General features: G+C 44.0%; 1 protein-coding gene across 1 annotated transcript in view; it reads left to right on the forward strand.

The window, feature by feature from the left end:
• NUDCD3 (NudC domain containing 3) overlaps window positions 1-17,136 on the forward strand; it is an 84,697-nt gene that overhangs the window by 37,059 nt on the left and 30,502 nt on the right. The window contains exon 3 of the mRNA XM_004675966.2: window positions 14,874-15,006. Coding sequence (XP_004676023.1) covers window positions 14,874-15,006 — 133 coding nt within the window. The remainder of the gene's footprint in view (window positions 1-14,873; window positions 15,007-17,136) is intronic.

A 17,136-nucleotide genomic window follows, 5' to 3' on the forward strand; every position in this document is an offset into this window, starting at 1 on the left:
AAAAACAAACAAAAAACCCAAAAAAGAACAACAGCAACAAAAAACTCATACCATTCACAATAACAAGGATTGAGCTATGAGCTGGAAGGGGTTATGCACAGTTCAATAAGCCAGAAGGAAAAAGAAAAATATCAGATGGTTTCACATATAGGAGGAATGTAGGAGAACCAAATAAGGGACCAGGGGAAAAAATAATTATAATAAATTGAAAAAACAAAATTAACAGACAACTATTAATCAGAGATATTCTGCAGGGGAGGGGGAAGGAGAGGGATCAAAACGGGATGGGGGGGAATGTATTCTTGTACAAGGGATTATGGTGATGGCACACAGGTGAATTGGTGATGACAGTATTTTGGGGACTACACCTAAAAGGAGAATGAATGCATTGTACAAAATAAAACTAAATTATAAAAAAAGTAAATAAAAATAACTTAAAAACAGCAACAACAACTAGGGTACCTTCTCTTCTGTACCCACAGTTCGATTAAATCAACGAAGGAATCTGACCCCATACTATCATTACTATCATTACTATCTAATATGTAGTCCATGTTCAAAAAAAAAGTCTATAGAATCAGCTTGTCAGTGCCTACAAAGAAATTGGTAGGGAGTATTGCCATCATAATAGTATTTAAGTCTTTAAATCTGTGAAATCCTTTTTATTTAGTTCATCTTTAATTCTTTTTCAGCACTTTTTCAACACTGTTTTGTTGTTTTCAGTGAAATGGAAGGGCCTCCCAGGCCTCTCAGAGCACCAGTATTCTAGTGATACTGCTTAGGTGTCAGCAGTGTTTCTTGTGATGCACAGAGAGCACTCAACTCCATTTGTTCTTGCTAGACCTGAATTGGGACAGAGTACAATGAAGTAAATGAAAGGCTCCCATGAAGGTCATTCAGGGGGGAGGCTGAACTCACTTAGACAGCAGTATCAGTTTGTGTGTCAAGAAACTGAGCACGGGCCCTCCCTGGTAGCATAGCGGGTTAAAGCGCAGCACTAAGAAGCTTAAGCCACTTCCTCATGAGTTCAATCCCTGCCCTCTCGGAGGAGATCCACATGGCGCATGGCAGACCTCTCCTGACCCGCCCACTGCTCCCCTTAGCAGTGTACTTCCTCAATCTGCCTGTTCTGTTCCCTACTCTGTCCCTGGTGAATTCTCTCACCTCCCCTGAGTCTCTGGCCTGTACCCCAGTTCTGTATGAATGAATAAATAAATCTTTAAAAAAAGAAACTGAGCACCGTGAGAGCAGCATGTAGGAGTGTGTGGCCACTTGGTGGACTACTCACCTTGAGAACTTAAGGGGAGGCTCGAATTTTAACTTAGCCACTTAGGACTGTTACTGAAAGCCTCTGATTCTTGGACTTTGAAGCTGAGGGAGCTGCTGATCCCCTAGGGATCACACAGGGTCCTGTGTGTGAAGATGGCAGGCAGTGCTCAGCCCACTGGAAACTGTGGCTTGACCCTTTTCTTTGTGGGGCACTGGCTGTCTGACAGTGGTGTCCTCTTTTGGTGGTCACCCATGTGAATGTGGTCTTGAGGATGAGCAGTCATAGAATGGCAGAAGTATGTGCTCCTTTTGGAATTGATCACAGGAGGCTTTGTTTTGGGGGTCATACTACTAAGAATAATGACTTTGGGAGGTACACTTGTGTCAGTGGGACTGGTGTGATTGCCACCCACATTCCTACTCCAGGGCAATGCATGTACCTCCTTGTTAAAGGTTCTTTTTAAAGTGGGGACTAATCGCCTTTCCTTAGCTGAGTAAATGTACTGTTTGAAATGCTGTCTGTCAGAGATGCCTTTCTGACGTTTGTTTCATATGTGACTGTTCTTATAATAAACAAGACCTTTATATAAATCACTAAACAAGATTGTCAGATCTATTTTGCTGTAAACTGGGCTGCATTCCTATGGCATTATTTTTATTTCCTTGCTTTTCAGATTTTTGGTCCAGTGAGAAAATTACTCTTGATAGAGCATCTAGTTCTGTTACTTTAAAGGATAGTGGCATGGGGATTGCTGATTTATACATTAGACCAAGCTGTTTCTCTGAAGCACTTTTTTTTTGGAGGCAAAGAAAGGTGATTGTTTATATGCTGCATGGGGATGGGCAGCAGGAGCAAAACAGCAAGGTGATTCTGGGTGACACTGAATTTAACTTAGTATCCAGGCCTGCAGGAGAACCTGGGAGGACCTGGTCAGCTGGGTGGCCTGGGTCTTGCCTATCTGTCTCTGCAATCCCTCACAGAAGGGGGACTGCAGGGTCTCACTCCATTTATATGCAGAGGGACCATTAGGGTGGATCGTTTGGCTTATGCAGAGACTTATAAATAGTAGGAGTGTTTCTGCAGCCTGTCTTCATTCTGTTCACAGCTAAAATTCCCTGGCAGCCTGTAACTAATGAGAGCGGAAAAGTACTATTTGCAGACTCTAAAATCCAGGAGGCTTTAGTGCTCCCCTGTTATATTGTTGCTTTGACTGTTCTCTTGGGTGGCCATCTCTTTCAAGTTGATCTGTTGTCAGGCCGTGAAAATAGTCATGTTCTTATCAACCCCCTGAGGTCTTTTGTTAGCACGAGTGTCTGACCATGTACCCTCAGTGCCAATCAGATGGTGCCCAAGGTCACAAGCTGGACCTGGCATTATCTGGGTCCGAGTAGTCTAATCTCCTGTGTATAAATTGGGGATGAGGACTGGATCAGCACAACATCTGAGTAAATACTTGCAGTGTTAACCACTGCCAGGCTTTTTGTTCACTTGAGTCTGTGTTGTGAGTACAGTGAGGCTTAAGGAACTGGGCAAGCTTGTATAAGATTCCTTTGCTCTCTATGGTGAGCAGGTTTTTTTGACCCCAGAGTGCTAAATTATATTACTTGTCTTTATCTGAAATCTTTCAAAGACATTCCTGTCTTTGAAGAGATCTGATATGTGAATCCTTTGCCTGGTTCTTCACTTTCTCACCAGGGAACTCATGGCTTCTTGAAGCATTGCTTTAGCCCAGAGCTGCCATTCTGATTCTGGTGCTGTGTGTGCTGTCTATGCAGTGCTAGACTATCCTGTTAAACTCTGTCTGGTATGCACTTTTCACTATGCAAATGCATGCTGTACAGCAAGACCCTCCTCCCCGCCAAAATAATGACAAGGATAATGACAGGATAAGAACAAATGGGGAGAGGTCTGTCAGAATGTGGGGGAGAAGTGTGGAGGTCAGCTGTGCAAGTAAATACTGGACTTTCAGGAGACTTGACAGAACATTGATGTACTCTGGTTATCATGCTGAAGAAATAGGGATTGTTTTAGAGAAAATTAGGTAGCCTGTTTCCAACTCATGGTATAGTTGATGAGATGAGATATCTCACTATTGGTATGCATCAAGGATGAGTGTGTGAAATTAATAGGATTAATATGATGTTTCCTGGCATTTACAGATGGGGTGGGTTGGGGGGTGGGCATAGAGAGAGAGGTCAGCCAAAGGTGACCAGGTAGGTTGGTGTGTGAATGTGTATGTATGTCAGTGTGTGTGAGTGTGAGAGAGATGGGGGAGGAGAGGGAGGGACTGTGGCTTCAAGGTGGGGCATTGGAGCCATATTTTGTCGAGGGATCTGAAACTACAAAAAGGCAAGTTTAAATTTGACACTTGGAAGCCCCTAGAGCCATAGAGTTTCACACAGGGCATGCTGAAAGGGGAGATGAGGAGAAAAAGACTCAGGGTGTTTTGGATATTTTGCTGGGAATGAAAGGAAGACAAAGGTGGTGGTAGCCTGAAAAGAAATCTGTTGAGGTTGGGGTAGCTCAGTCAAGTTCTAGTTTTTAGGATAAATTATTGATAGATGTGCGGGCAAGGATTCTGTGGTCAAGAAGTTGTGAAGGCTGCAGGAAAGGAGGAGATACTCATAGCACAGACTCCCAGGAAGGGGAGAGCCTGCTTAGAGACTTGGCAAGAAGCAGGAGAACTTCCAGCCCTCTGGATTGCCAATGAATGTCAAAACTCTGTTGTATTAAGTATTGGGAGTGGAGCTTTGCTATGTCAAAAATAATTCTTCACCTCACCAGAAGCATTTACCGTATGACTCCATTGAACAGTGAACTCCTTAGCCATAACTCTGTGAAGATCTTTAAGAGTTTGTGTACCTTCTTGCAGGAGGAAGTATTTTCATGTTCTTGTAAGCATACCTTTTCCTGGTGCTAGATGTGGGCAGAGAGTGGAGGAGTTGTGGAGGGAATGAAAATTGTGTTTGCCTGACTGCCTTTCTCTGGAGGATGAGGGCAGAAGACTACCTCACCTTGGACTTTCTCTGTTTGGATTTACTTCCTCCTGAGCAATAGAGAGAACCGGGGTCCTAGGGGTAAAATGAAAGAGAACAGGCTAATTTCCAACACAGGTACTCACAGGCAGAAAGAATGTAGAAATGCCCAGTTGGGCCTGGGCCTGCACCTGCCCTCTCACTGCCTGTGTTTACCGTAATGCCCATGGTATTACTCAGTTCACTGGTGTATGTCTTGGATAAATTTTCACTTTTGTCAGAATTTAATAGCATTTACTCTTGAATTCCTAGTGAATAATTTTGCTTGCAGACAGAGACATTCTAGGGTATAATAAAAGGAAGCTGGTATATACAGATAATATTAGGGCTAACCATTATAGAGGGGAGTTTTAGTCTAGGTCTCAATATGCAACAGAAACCCCTGCCTACCCAGCAAGTCCTGAGGTAGCAGAAGGCCTACGCTAGGCTTTCCCCATTTTAGTCAGAGAGAGAATGGACTATACCGCAGTTGGGCTTAAGAGTTCTACAGATGTTCTTGTAAAATTGAAAGCAAAACTTAGATGTTGATAACTTGAAACTTGGTGAATGGATTTAAGGGAAATGAGAGGAAAAGTCTTCTGTAAGATTAATATATAGCTCTTTATATATATATGTGTGTGTGTGTATACACACACACACATATTTTATGAATGCTGTTATTTATATTGAATTTCTTCAAAGCTTGTCTCAATTGCATTCCAGTATGTTAGACATCGTATTAGGTATGGTCTGGCCTCCTAACAGGTTGTAATCACATTTGGGAATCCATGACAGTTGTCTGTGACAGCATGAATCAGCATGAGATGAACATGTGACAACATTCCTATTCTGTGTGTGGCTGCTGTGTCACCTGCATGTTGGTGCGGCTTGGCAGTGAGAGGAAAGAATTAGATGAACAAGCTGAGAAATGGAGGTAAGGCATCACCCTTGTTTACCTCCAGCTCCCAGTTCTGAGTGTTGGGGTTCAGCCTGAGTTCGCTGAAGTGCATGCCTTTCCCCCATTCCTTCCTATTGCTTCAGTGCACTTGAATGCTGGTGCTTCACACTTCCTCCCAGAAGTGGCTTCTGCCGCTCCTACTCCTTTCCAGCTGCTGACCAACCTCCTGTCTAATCCCTTGGCCATTTCTGCTATTCTGTTGTGAGTCTCCATGGGCAGATGTGCAGGAATGCATTAAAACAGTCAAGTAATGTCATTCCCTGTTCTGGTCTGTATTGACAGCCATTACTGTTTAAGTTCTGAACCCTGGTCTAAAAATCCCTAATTATCTTGCCTAGTCCAAAAGCTTCTCTGACAGTGTTTATAGTATTGATGGTCCTGATCACTGATGACAGTGTAAGGGAGGAAAAGTTTCTTTTGGTTGGTCTAACAATTAAGTTGGCACAAGACAGATTAATAGGAGAAAATAAAATTTAATTTTGTATAAATAGAGACCCCACAATATGGTACCTGCAAAATGATCAAGAGCAGTCAGTCAGTATATCTTTTAGACAAAGAAATAATACATTTGTGAGTACTGATTAGCAAGGAACTAAGCTGTCTGTTTACACAGACCTTTCAACCCTAAACCCTCTATTTCTGGTGAGAAGGATGTCTTTCTGTCTCCTGGTGCAGGGAGGACACCATTCACATGGGAGATTTAGAGAGGAGGGGGTCAAACTGGTTTTTTTTTTTTTTTTTTTAAGATTTATTTATTCATACATAACTGGGGTACAGGCTAGAGATGCGGAGGGTGAGAGAATTCACCAGGGATAGAGTGGGGAGCAGAACAGGCAGATCAACGAAGCACACTGCTGAGGGGAGCAGTGGGCAGGTCAGGAGAGGTCTGCCAAGCCATATTGATCTCCTCCGGGGCAGGCGGGGATCGAACTCATGCGGAAGTGGCTTAAGCTTCTTTTGCAGTGCATTAACCTGCTGCGCCACCAGGGAGGGCCCGGGTCAGACTGCTTTTATGCACTTTTTCTTTCTCAAGCAACTTTAATTTAGAATAACCCATGAGCCATTTTGGCATCTTTTAGAGCAACCTGCCCTCAGCCTGAACAATGGTGACAGTAGTAACAATAGTGAACATGTACAAGAGCTAGGCTCTTTTTTCCAAGTGCTTTTTGTCTGTTGACTCATGTAACTCTGATAACCTCCCTGAGTTAGGTACTAATGCATTTCCATTTTATAGATGAAGGGGTTGGGATCAATCCCAGGGTTGTATGATGTGTCCATGCAGAACTGGGGTTGGTACCACTGTCCTGGCATCATGCGCCTGTCTTCTGACCTTTATGCTCACCATGGGTGTAGATACTCACTGTCCTGCCTGTCCTGCCAGTCCTGTTTGGCTCCCTTCCCTGAATACACATCTTCATGGCTTTTTGGGAGCAAGCACTGTCCTGTTATTGAGCAGATCTTTGCTTAGAGGCTCTCTAGGGCCACTGAAGTCTCATTTAGTTAACTCTTTGTACCACTAGCCCACATGATGTGAGCCCATATGAGTGCCACAGCCCCTCTTTGTGCCTTGGCACCCAGAATGTGCTCAGCAGGGCTTTCCTGTGTTGATAACAGGCAGAGCTCAAGGAGGAGTCTGAACAGGAGGCAGTGGGGGCGCCCCAAGGGCAGGTGGGGAGTGGCAAGTCCATCAGCCATGGGTGATAGTGCAGTCTGCCATTGAGGACATTGAGTAGTCGCTGCCAGTGCAGATTGGGTGGCTGTTGTGCTAGAAGTCCTTCTAGGAATAGATTGCTACAGGAAAACAAAGGACCTTCTTCCTGAAACCATATTGGGAATAATTCAGCTCAGGATTCCTTTATTCAACACTGAATAAAGTTAGGAAACTAACACTGCTGCCCTCCACTTACTGCCTGTTGTGCCAACATACTTTACTTTTTCTGAAAAGCCCTCTTGGTGGATTGCTAACATCTTTGCCCCCAAAACAGTAGGGCCAGTAAATAGCAAGCCTTTAGAAAAAGTAAATGGGAAAATATTGCCAGAATTCACATTCTCAAGTACTGTGAACTGTGGTAACCAATATGGAAGTAAGCAGAGGGAAAAAAAAATCGTTTTCTTTTCAAAATTTGTGGGGCTAGGAGGATATAAGGAGATGGGGAGGAAAAGGAAGAAAAAAAGAGTAGATATAGTAATCTGAAATTGAAAAATGATGCCAGATCTTTTTTTTTTTTTTAAAGATTTATTTATTTGTGCATACAGAACTGGGGTACAGGCCAGAGACTCAGGGGTGGTGAAAGACTTCACCAGAGACAGAGTGGGGAGCAGAACAGGCAGATCGACGAAGTACACTGATGAGGGGAGCAGCGGGCAGGTCAGGAGAGGTCTGCCACGCCATGGGGTCACCTCCAGGGCAGGCAGGGATCGAACTCATGCAGAAGTGGTTTCAGCTTCTTAGTGCAGTGCTTTAACCCGCTGCACCACCAGGGAGGGCCGGATGTCAGATCTTTTTACCTGGACTCTCAAAATTTACTATCAAGGGCAGGAAATTTAGCAACTAAGTATTAATAATCTCACACTTGTGAGAGAGGTTTCTGTGTGTGTGAAGTTCTGCAAAGGGCCTGTTTCTCACTAACCCTCTGGGTTAGGACCATTTATCATGGCTATTGTCTAGATGACTGAGAAATTAGCTTAGGCACACAGCTAGCACAGGTAGCTCTGAATGCAAAGTTGGACTGATTTGTTGAACCTTAGGTTCTTCATTCTTGGCTACTGCAAATTGCAGGCAGGGGTGTACTTAATGTTAGTCTGGTGTGTTTATCTAAGTTAATTAGAAGCTTTTGGGGATTTTTCTGGTTTCCCCATTTTTGTTCCAGAATCTAGGACACCACCTTGCATGCAGTTGTTGTGTCTGTTTAGTCTTCAATCTATGACAGTTTCTCTCTCTCTCTCTTTTTTTTTTTTTTAGTTTTTGGCTTTTAGGGCATCACTGGTTAGGCATATCATAGACTGTTCCTTAGTTTGGATTTGGTGTTTTCTCGTAATCAGACAGGCAGAGAATTTTGGAATGAAGGTTACAGAGGTGACATGCCTCAGTCACATCATATCAGGGTTCTGTGATAGGAACATGACTCTAAGCTATGAGTTAATTGGATCACCTGGCTAAAAGTGAGTCTGCATGTTTCTGCATCTCACTTTACTTCCCCTCCCCCCCCCCCCACTGTTTTCTGTTCATTGGTGACTAGATCCATTTATGTCTCCTGGGAGGATGGAGGAGTTTCTAAGAACTTGTTACTTTCTCAAGATATATTAAAACCGTGACCATGTTTGATAAATATTTTTGAGGGATACTTTAAAAGCATTTATAGATTATAAGACCAACAAAGAATTTATATAAAAATACAGAGAGAACTTGTACAAACCAGGGAAAGCACAAAGAAAAGATAGGAATTGCACAGGAATGCGAGAGATCATGTGGTCAGTAAATACTAACACAGGGAGAAATGTGAATTGAGACCATATGAGATACTTTTTTTTAATGTGTATTTAATTGGTTAACCTTGAGACAGTCTGATGGTGTCCGGCTGCTGGGTATGATCCCATGGACTGACAGGACCCCGCACTTGCTGCTGGGGCTTGAGGCTGGGACATCACTTGAAAATCAGCTAGCAGTTTAAGTTTAAAGTGGGATGCTTCACACCCTTCGGCACAGCAGTTCCACTCCTGTTGCAGAGCCAAGACAAATCCTTCAGATTCTTAAAATTTCACAAAGGAGAGAGCAGCACAGTGAACATCTGCTAATGAGGCTTTACCTCTTCCTCATCATAACGGCATTTCATGATTCTGAGTTCATCTGTTCTTAGTCCCCATACTTTTTACCCATAGCACTTGAAGAAATAAGGACTTAAATAATATAATCATTATAACATAGCTACAATAATTCCATGTCAGCATCTAATTGTCCAATGTGTACATTTTCTCTGAAAATGTCCCTTTACTGTTAGTTTTTTCAAATTAACATTCCAGCAGGTCCAAATAATTGTATTTGTTTGCTATTATCTTTTAAATCTCTTTAACTTAGAATAATTTTCCAGTTCTTTTTTAATCACATGCCATTTACTATTTACAGGATTCTGGAACTTTGTTACAATTTTTCAAATGCTGGTCTTTGCAGGTCATACAACATAGTTTTGATGAATATGTTGTCTGCCCCTGTGCTCTTACTGATCTGTCAGACCTGGAGGACAGATTTAAGGTGCAATTTTGAGGCAGGATTATTGCCAAGGTGGGAGGCACCTGTGTCTGACTGTGGGGATGTGGGTGGTGTTTCACATCCCTTTGGCTGGTCCTCGTTAACCTTTCATCTATGGTCAGCAGCCATCAAGGAGTGTTGCCCAGAAGCTTCATTTCCATTCGTGCTTATGAATGGGAATTTCCTTGTTTTGTTACATTTATTATCTGAAATCCTTACAGAGGGGCTTGGGTTTCCTGAAAATCTGGTTCCTACAGAATCATTTTACTTATCCACCAGAATCATTTACTGATTCAAAATCAGCAGAATTTTTATTTTATGAGCTCATGAATCTTTAATGTATTGTATTTCAGTCCATTGTTGACCTTGTTGATGCTTGAACTGTCCCATCTTTGACTTGTGGGGCACTGTGGGGACTTATTTATCTTTTGTGGCATCTTCCTTGTTGAACAGTGTCCTTGCTTAGGCTACTGGAACCTGGCTGCCTCTCTAGGGGCACTGATAACTGTTGGGGAGCAGACCCACTGCTGTCCTGGTGAGACTGGTAGTAAGGGCTAAACTGATGAGTCAGGAATATATAAGAATTACTGATGTAAGTTTTTTTAAAAAAAAGGAAACAGAAGGGTAAAAGTAGAGATTTATTAAGCAAAAATACATAACTTAGTTCCCTCAGTGTCTTAGAGGGTATCCCTTATTCATAGAAGTTGCTTAGTGAGCATTCTGTTCTGTTCTAACCCAGTTAGAAAGTAAGAACTGACCCTGACTGTTTCCTGTGTTGAGGCGCTGTTTTGGTCACCTTACAGTGTACTCCTCTTGGACATCATTTGGGCAGAGGCTATGAGTTCACATTTTACATTTGGGACCAAGGCACAGAAGACTGACCTACTCAAGTTTGCGTGGTTGGTGCCCATTGAAGCTGGGTTGGGCTTTGAGCATAGCTATTTCAGGAAACAAAATACCACAGACTACCTGGGTCTGATGTGAAGGCACCGTGTCATCCTGCAAGCTCTCATTGCCTGGGAACCTGGTTGCTTACACACTGAGGAGAATTGCAGGCATTTAAAAGCGGGGATTGGGCTGCAGGAGGTGCTCCTAGAAAGGAAGGGTCCCTCTCTTGGTAGCAGGAGGCTGGTGAGGATGGGGGACCCACCTGGTGCAGAGTCCTCTTGGGGCCAGCAGTCAGGGGTCCAGGCATCACTGCTGTCACACTGGTGCTGAGAACAGATGTGCCTTCAAAGAGTGCTGGGGCCAAAGGACAGTAAGTGGGGAGAGCACCTGCTACGCCAAGCTTCTAAAGCAGGGTAGTAGACCCCAAAAGTTGGGAAGACTTTGTAATGAGGCTTGGCTTGGAAAATGGCAGAGATCCAGAAAAAACTCACCATATTTCTAGGTGGAAAGGAGGGTCTGTGTTTCATGTACAGGTGTGGGATGTGGTGGGATTGATGAGGAGGAAATTTGTAAAAGAGATGGAGAGGGTTCCCTGAAGGGAGAGAATCAGTTGCTTTACATACACCACACACTCACAGCTACACATGCACATGCCATTTGTTCTATATGTACAGACTTGCATACATAAAAAGTCTGCACACCACATGTGTGCCGCACATTTTCACATTGGCTGTATACGACACACACATAACACCACAGTGCACACACATACTTACCAGACATATACATGAACATGAGCACACACCATCGACACACACAAGCCTCGGTCCCTCCCACTGGTGCAGGCCAGTAAAGTCATGGGGGGGTGGTGAGGTGTGGTCTCAACTCTCATACCTGGACACCCCTAGGATGAAGTAGATGCACAGCAGTAGACTTTGCTTTAAATTGTTAACAAGAAGGTAAAGGTTTGGGGACAGGGTGTCCTCACGGTGGGGAGTGGCTCCTTTTCCTTTACAGGACAGCCCCTCTGGACATGTCACAACCTGTTGACTACTGCCTTATAAAGCATTCTTTGTGTGGGTTCTCACTATTCTTTGTGCAGACAAAAACCTTATGTTGGCACTGGAACCCCTTTTATTTGCTGCTCTGGTATTTGCCACTAACTGTTCTCAACTTGGGAAAGTCACTGATCTGAAAGGAAAGAAGACTTATGGTTCCTACAGCAGCACAGGAGGCCTGAGCAGAACTCGCACCTATGCAGATGTTGACAGCTGCCCACAGTGCAGAGTGCAGAGGCCTGCCCTGCTTTCCTTTGGCATGTTCAGTCCTTGTTATCTGGGCTGATTTGCTCATCAGGTGTGGGCGCTGCAGTGAGGCCTGGCTGCTGACTCATGCTCCTTCTCCAGCCTCCCCCTTCCCCCACCTCCAGCACCCCAGCAGCTGCAGGGGTGGCAGAAAGGATGGACTGTGCAGGGGAGGGCTGGGGAGGACCGGAGGATGGGGGGGGGGGCCGAGGGCCACAGCACCTGCACATGATAGGAGACTTATTTTTACACACTGTTGGCTGGAAATAATCAACTTTATTTAAAGTGAATATGGATTCAGTGTTTAAAAAAAAGCACCCAGTGGTGTGTTAGGAGTGACTCCACTGATTCCCTTTGGGGGAGATTGCTGGTCCTTGTAGGGAAAGTGCCCCTAGTCTAAGCAGAGCAGCTCGCACCACCAGAGCCCCTCCATGAGCACCCAGCTGCCCTTTCTATTCTCAGGGGTCATGTGGACCCCAGCAACAAGGATTCTGCCATGTGTCATGGGAAGGAGCTGTCTCCCACTTTGAGGGGGTTCTCAATGTTTATGTCCTGCTCTCAGCCAAGTGCCAGGACCATGTTGGTCTTTTATTTGTATACTTTATTTATATTTTCATAGCTTTATTTTGAGATGGCAGCATATATATGCGATTCAAAAGACCATACAAAAAAGGCTGTGCAGTGAGAAGACGCACCTCTCAGCCCCCTGCCTGTGACTCAGTGTTCATCGGGAGGTACTCCCTGTACGCTCGAGCACCTCTGTGGGCAGATGTGTAGGTGCCAGAGTAGGGGAGGGAAATGCATGGGTGGGTGATGCAGAGGTCCCACTGTGCTCTTGTCCCCTGGACCCCGTTTCGGGGTCAGAATGTGAACGGACTGGAGAGAAAAGATTGCTGCCTCCTGTCCATGCATTCTTAGAGAGCTACTGATATCTGATGTTAAAGATGTCTGTATACTGTAGGAAATCTGGATAATACTTAAACGTTCAAAGAAGAACGTCAGCTGGTTACCCTGCTGCCCAGAGACAACTGAATTTGATGCCTGTGCTTACAGCTTCTTAGAAAATGGCATCTGTACTACATATAAAAGCTGTATAACCTTTGTCAGTTTTATTGCACAACCCTGAACAGGCTTTGAAAACACTTACATGGTTTGTGTGTAGGCCTTGTTATCTCCTTCCTTCCCCCTCACCATGCTGTCTCTCTGGCTCTTGGTTCCCACAGGACTGACATCTCTTCTGGCTTCCTCTGCTGGCGGTTTCAAGTTAGCACTCTGTAATTGGTCACTGCCTGGCCCTGTTAATGTTGAGTGCTGATAATTTACTATCACCAAGGTCTAAATTTGTTATTTACTATGTTTCTTGGGGCTGCTGCAACAAAGTGCCACATATTGGGTAATTTTGATAACAGAAATTCATCCTGCCCTAGTTCTGGAGTCCTGAGTCTGAGAACATGGTGTTGACTCTGGGCAGAATCTGCCTTGCTTCTTCCGATTTCTGGTCACTGCTAACAAATCCTCCATGTTTTTGGTGTTCAGTTGCATGCCATCACCACATGACCATCTTGTCTCTCTGTCTCTTCACACTCATGGTCTTATGCATGTGTCTCCATATGCACATCTCCCTTTTTTTTTTTAAGGACACAATCATATTGAATCAGACCCCAACCTAGTGACTTCATTTTAACTAGATTGCTTCTGTAAAGACCCTGTCTCCAAATCAGGTACCTTCTGAGGTGCTGTAAGTTAGGACTTCAACAAATGAATTTGGGGGTATACAATTCAGCCCATATCGGCAGTCATTTATTAGCCCAGAGATCATGGCCTGTAATCAGCTGCACCATGCAAGTTGTGTCTGTCACACGGAGTGGTAAACATGTTCTGGTCCTAAAACTTAAGCCAGAAAAAGAACGTCCTCATTAACTACTACACCTGACCCCTTTCTGACCAAGGGTGAGGGGCTGAGGGGGTTCATACCACCCAGCTCATTTCTGTGTGTTGTGTGCATAGATACACGTGTGTGCAGTTTGTGTCACCAAACAAGTGAAGTTGTGGCCCATTGCTTGTCTATGGCCCCTCCCTCCAGCTGCATCAGATGGGCACTCTGAGACTTGGGCAAGTGGCGGAACTGCATCTTTAGTTGGGGTGTTTGAACTTATGTGGTGTTGCCTTCCCTGTAAGTGGGCTTCTTTCCTTAATTTAGATCCCAAACTCATTATAATGGACTTGTGACTAATCTTACATAGGGTTTTTACTATTATTAATGCTTCTATGGTTTATGTGTATATATTTTTAAACATCAGCTTCTTAGCTAGGCCTGTCTGCATTTGTGCTGGATTTGTGAGTGTGTACAGCAGGATTTGGCTGACGTGGTTCTCTAGGCTACCTTACAAGCTCACTTTGATAGTGCTTACACTACCTTGGTTAAAATTAGTTGGGCCAAGAGAAGATGGGGGTGAGCTGGGTTAGGACTCAAGCTGAGCAGCTGTGGGTTGAAGTTGTTTTGTTGTGTTTTTTTTTTAAAAGATTTATTTATTTGTGCATACAGAACTGGGGTACAGACCAGAGGCTCAGGGGCAGTGAGAGGCTTCACCAGAGACAGAGTGGGGAGCAGATCAGGCAGATTGATGAAGTATACTGCTGAGGGGAGCAGCGGGTGGGTCAGGAGAGGTCTGCCACACCATGTGGTCACCTCTGGGGCAGGCGGGGATCTAACTTATTCGGAAGTGGCCTGGGCTTCTTAGTGCTGTGCTTCAAACCTGCTGTGCCACCAGGGAGGGCCCTGTTTTGTTTTTTTAAGGTAGGCCTGGCCATTTGGTTTATGAAAAACTGTATTCACAAGCCCCCAGGATTTTATTACAAGGACACTTTGACTAGTGGATTGGTCTGTTACAAACTCAGACGTGCAGAGGACCAAGCTGCTCTGTTGACTGCTGTTGCAGAGGCTTTCCCTAGACTCCAGGGTATTGCACTCAGGACTTCCTCTGAAACTTTCCTTTTTTCCCTGTGATTTCCTGGGAGGCCTGTGGAGGAGAGTCAGAAAGGAAATTGCCCAGAGAGGTGGAGTTTGAGATGCAAAAGCAGGTAAGATTTAGGTAGACCTTGTTTACACCTAGGAACTGTGTGTGGCTGGTGTCTGTGGCTCCTCTCATGCATGTCCTCCTTGGCTATTATCTTACTTCTTGTTTTTTCTTAGGAGACAGGAGCAGTTCCAGAGAAACCCTGACAGCTACAATGGTGCTGTGCGTGACAACTATACCTGGTCACAGGACTATACCGATTTGGAGCTCAAGGTGCCCGTGCCCAAGCACGTGGTGAAGGGCAGGCAGGTAACCACTGGGACACAGGTGTCAGATGTGGACTGTATTGGAGACAAACTGGCCTGTTTCTCTTTCCTTAGTTTCTTTCTTCAGCCACAAACAAAAAACCACTTCTTTTCTTCAGTCATCAATATGCCTCCCACCTACCTTTTAAAGCCTATCAAATCATATATGAGACCATCTCAAGCCTGCTCAGCCTTCCCGTGCTGTAGGACAGCCTCTGAGCTTTTTTTTTTTTTCTTTAGTTATTATATTCATCATATAATTTTGGTTTCTCTTCATATTATTGATTGCATTTAATTTCTACCATACAGATACACATACACACACACACAAGCCTACAGAGTAGGCAACTTCTTCCTATGCTCTAGCATAGAGCAGGGAGCCACCTTAGGTTGGAGCTGTAACACTGTTTGATCGAGTCTGAGACCTCCTTCTCAATGAGCTTCACTGAGTAGAAATTTAACCTTTTTTTTTTTTTTTTTAATGGAGAGAGATTTACTTAGGAACCTTGTTGAGAATAACATGATTATAGGTCATTGTTAAAGGTAGGCTTCACTTTAAAGAAAAAAATTGCTCATGAAATGTGAAATGGGGCATTACATTATTAAAGTTTACATAAAAAAATCCGATATATGTCAAAACTGTCTTTATTTTAGTCTTCATTAGAACCTATAACCTTCCAAGGAAGCAATATCCTTTATATTTTGTAGATGAGAAAGTGAAGTTGAGAGAAGATACTCATTTATCAGGTTGACAAAGAAAATTTGTGATTGTGTCTCCCTTGTTCTTGATAAGCCAGGGGCAGTGTGTTTTGAGGTGAATGAGTGGCTAGATGAAGTGGCAGAGTTGTGTCTGATTCAGCTGTCTGTTCATGCCATTCTCCTTTCAACATACCCTTTGTCGAGATAAGTCCTGCTGGCTTCTTTAAAAGAGAATGTCCTCAGAGCCTGCAAATAGAGCTTGGGTTGTGTGAGCATGTTTTGGGGATGACGGCCATGTCAAAAGGTACAGCTGGTTTCTGTCTCAGTGATGTTTGCACTGGTCTGGTTATGTTTGTGAGGGCAGGCTGGTTAGTCTGAGGCTCTCTTGGCTCCCTTGACTCTACTTAGAACAGGTCTGCCCAGTGCTTGGGAGTTTGGATAGGGCTGGGGCTGCCTTTAGAAGCAGGTGTCATCCCACCAGTGCCACATGATTGCTTTTTCTCTGAAGAGAGCTCCCTAGCCTTGATGACTCCACATAGACATGGATCAGAAAGTTGTGGGCACCCACAGTTGACGGAGGCAACATTGTCCACTCATTTTTCCCCCTTCTTCCTTGTCCCACTTCCATCCCAGTAGGTCTCACCAGGGTTCAGTGGCTCCAAGCCATGCTGACTTTAGGACTCCAGTTCGATAGGGGAACTATAAGGGTCATTACCATAGACTCCTTCTTTAGATGAGCACATTATCTAGTTCTGGTAGGCTAAAGGAATGCAGGCTGAATTTTCTGTTGGAATAGTTTGCCCACCATCTTCTAGGTTAGGGTAGGTCTAGTGTTGATATTTTTTGGTAAGATTGCCTTGTGTATAGGTAAATAAATTATTAAACAATGTTACCATGTTTCATTACTTGGCTAAAATCGTTGCAACTTACTGGTATAGCATATACCAGGTTTTGAACTTCTCCCTCAACTTCTGGAGTTTTCTCTGGAAGGAATAGTATTTGGCTCAACCAAAACCAAGTTATTTTCTCTCTCTTTGACTTAAGAAACCCGGGTTGATGACTGTCATCCTACTTCCTGTAGCCACTGGGGAAATCTTCCCATGGAAAAAGGTGAATCAGGTGTATCTGCTGGAAATTGGGGTTGCCAGTCTCAAGATTCTGCTCTGGCACAAGCAGTGTGCTTGTGGTTCTTACCCTTTATCTCATGTCACTGAAAGACATACCACACAAAAACACTGATTCAAAAAGATACCTGCACCCCCATGTTTATTGCTCCTTTATTTACAATTGGGAAAACATGGAAGCAGCCCAGATGCCCAAAAATGGATGACTGGATTAAAAAGATGTGGTACATATGTACAATGGAATATTACTCAGCAACCAAAAAACAGAAACACATGTCTTTTGCAGCAACTTGGATGGAGCTGGAAAAGAT

This window comes from Condylura cristata, unplaced genomic scaffold, assembly GCF_000260355.1.
Source record: "Condylura cristata isolate star-nosed mole 26May11 unplaced genomic scaffold, ConCri1.0 scaffold00004, whole genome shotgun sequence".
Lineage (NCBI taxonomy): Eukaryota > Metazoa > Chordata > Mammalia > Eulipotyphla > Talpidae > Condylura > Condylura cristata.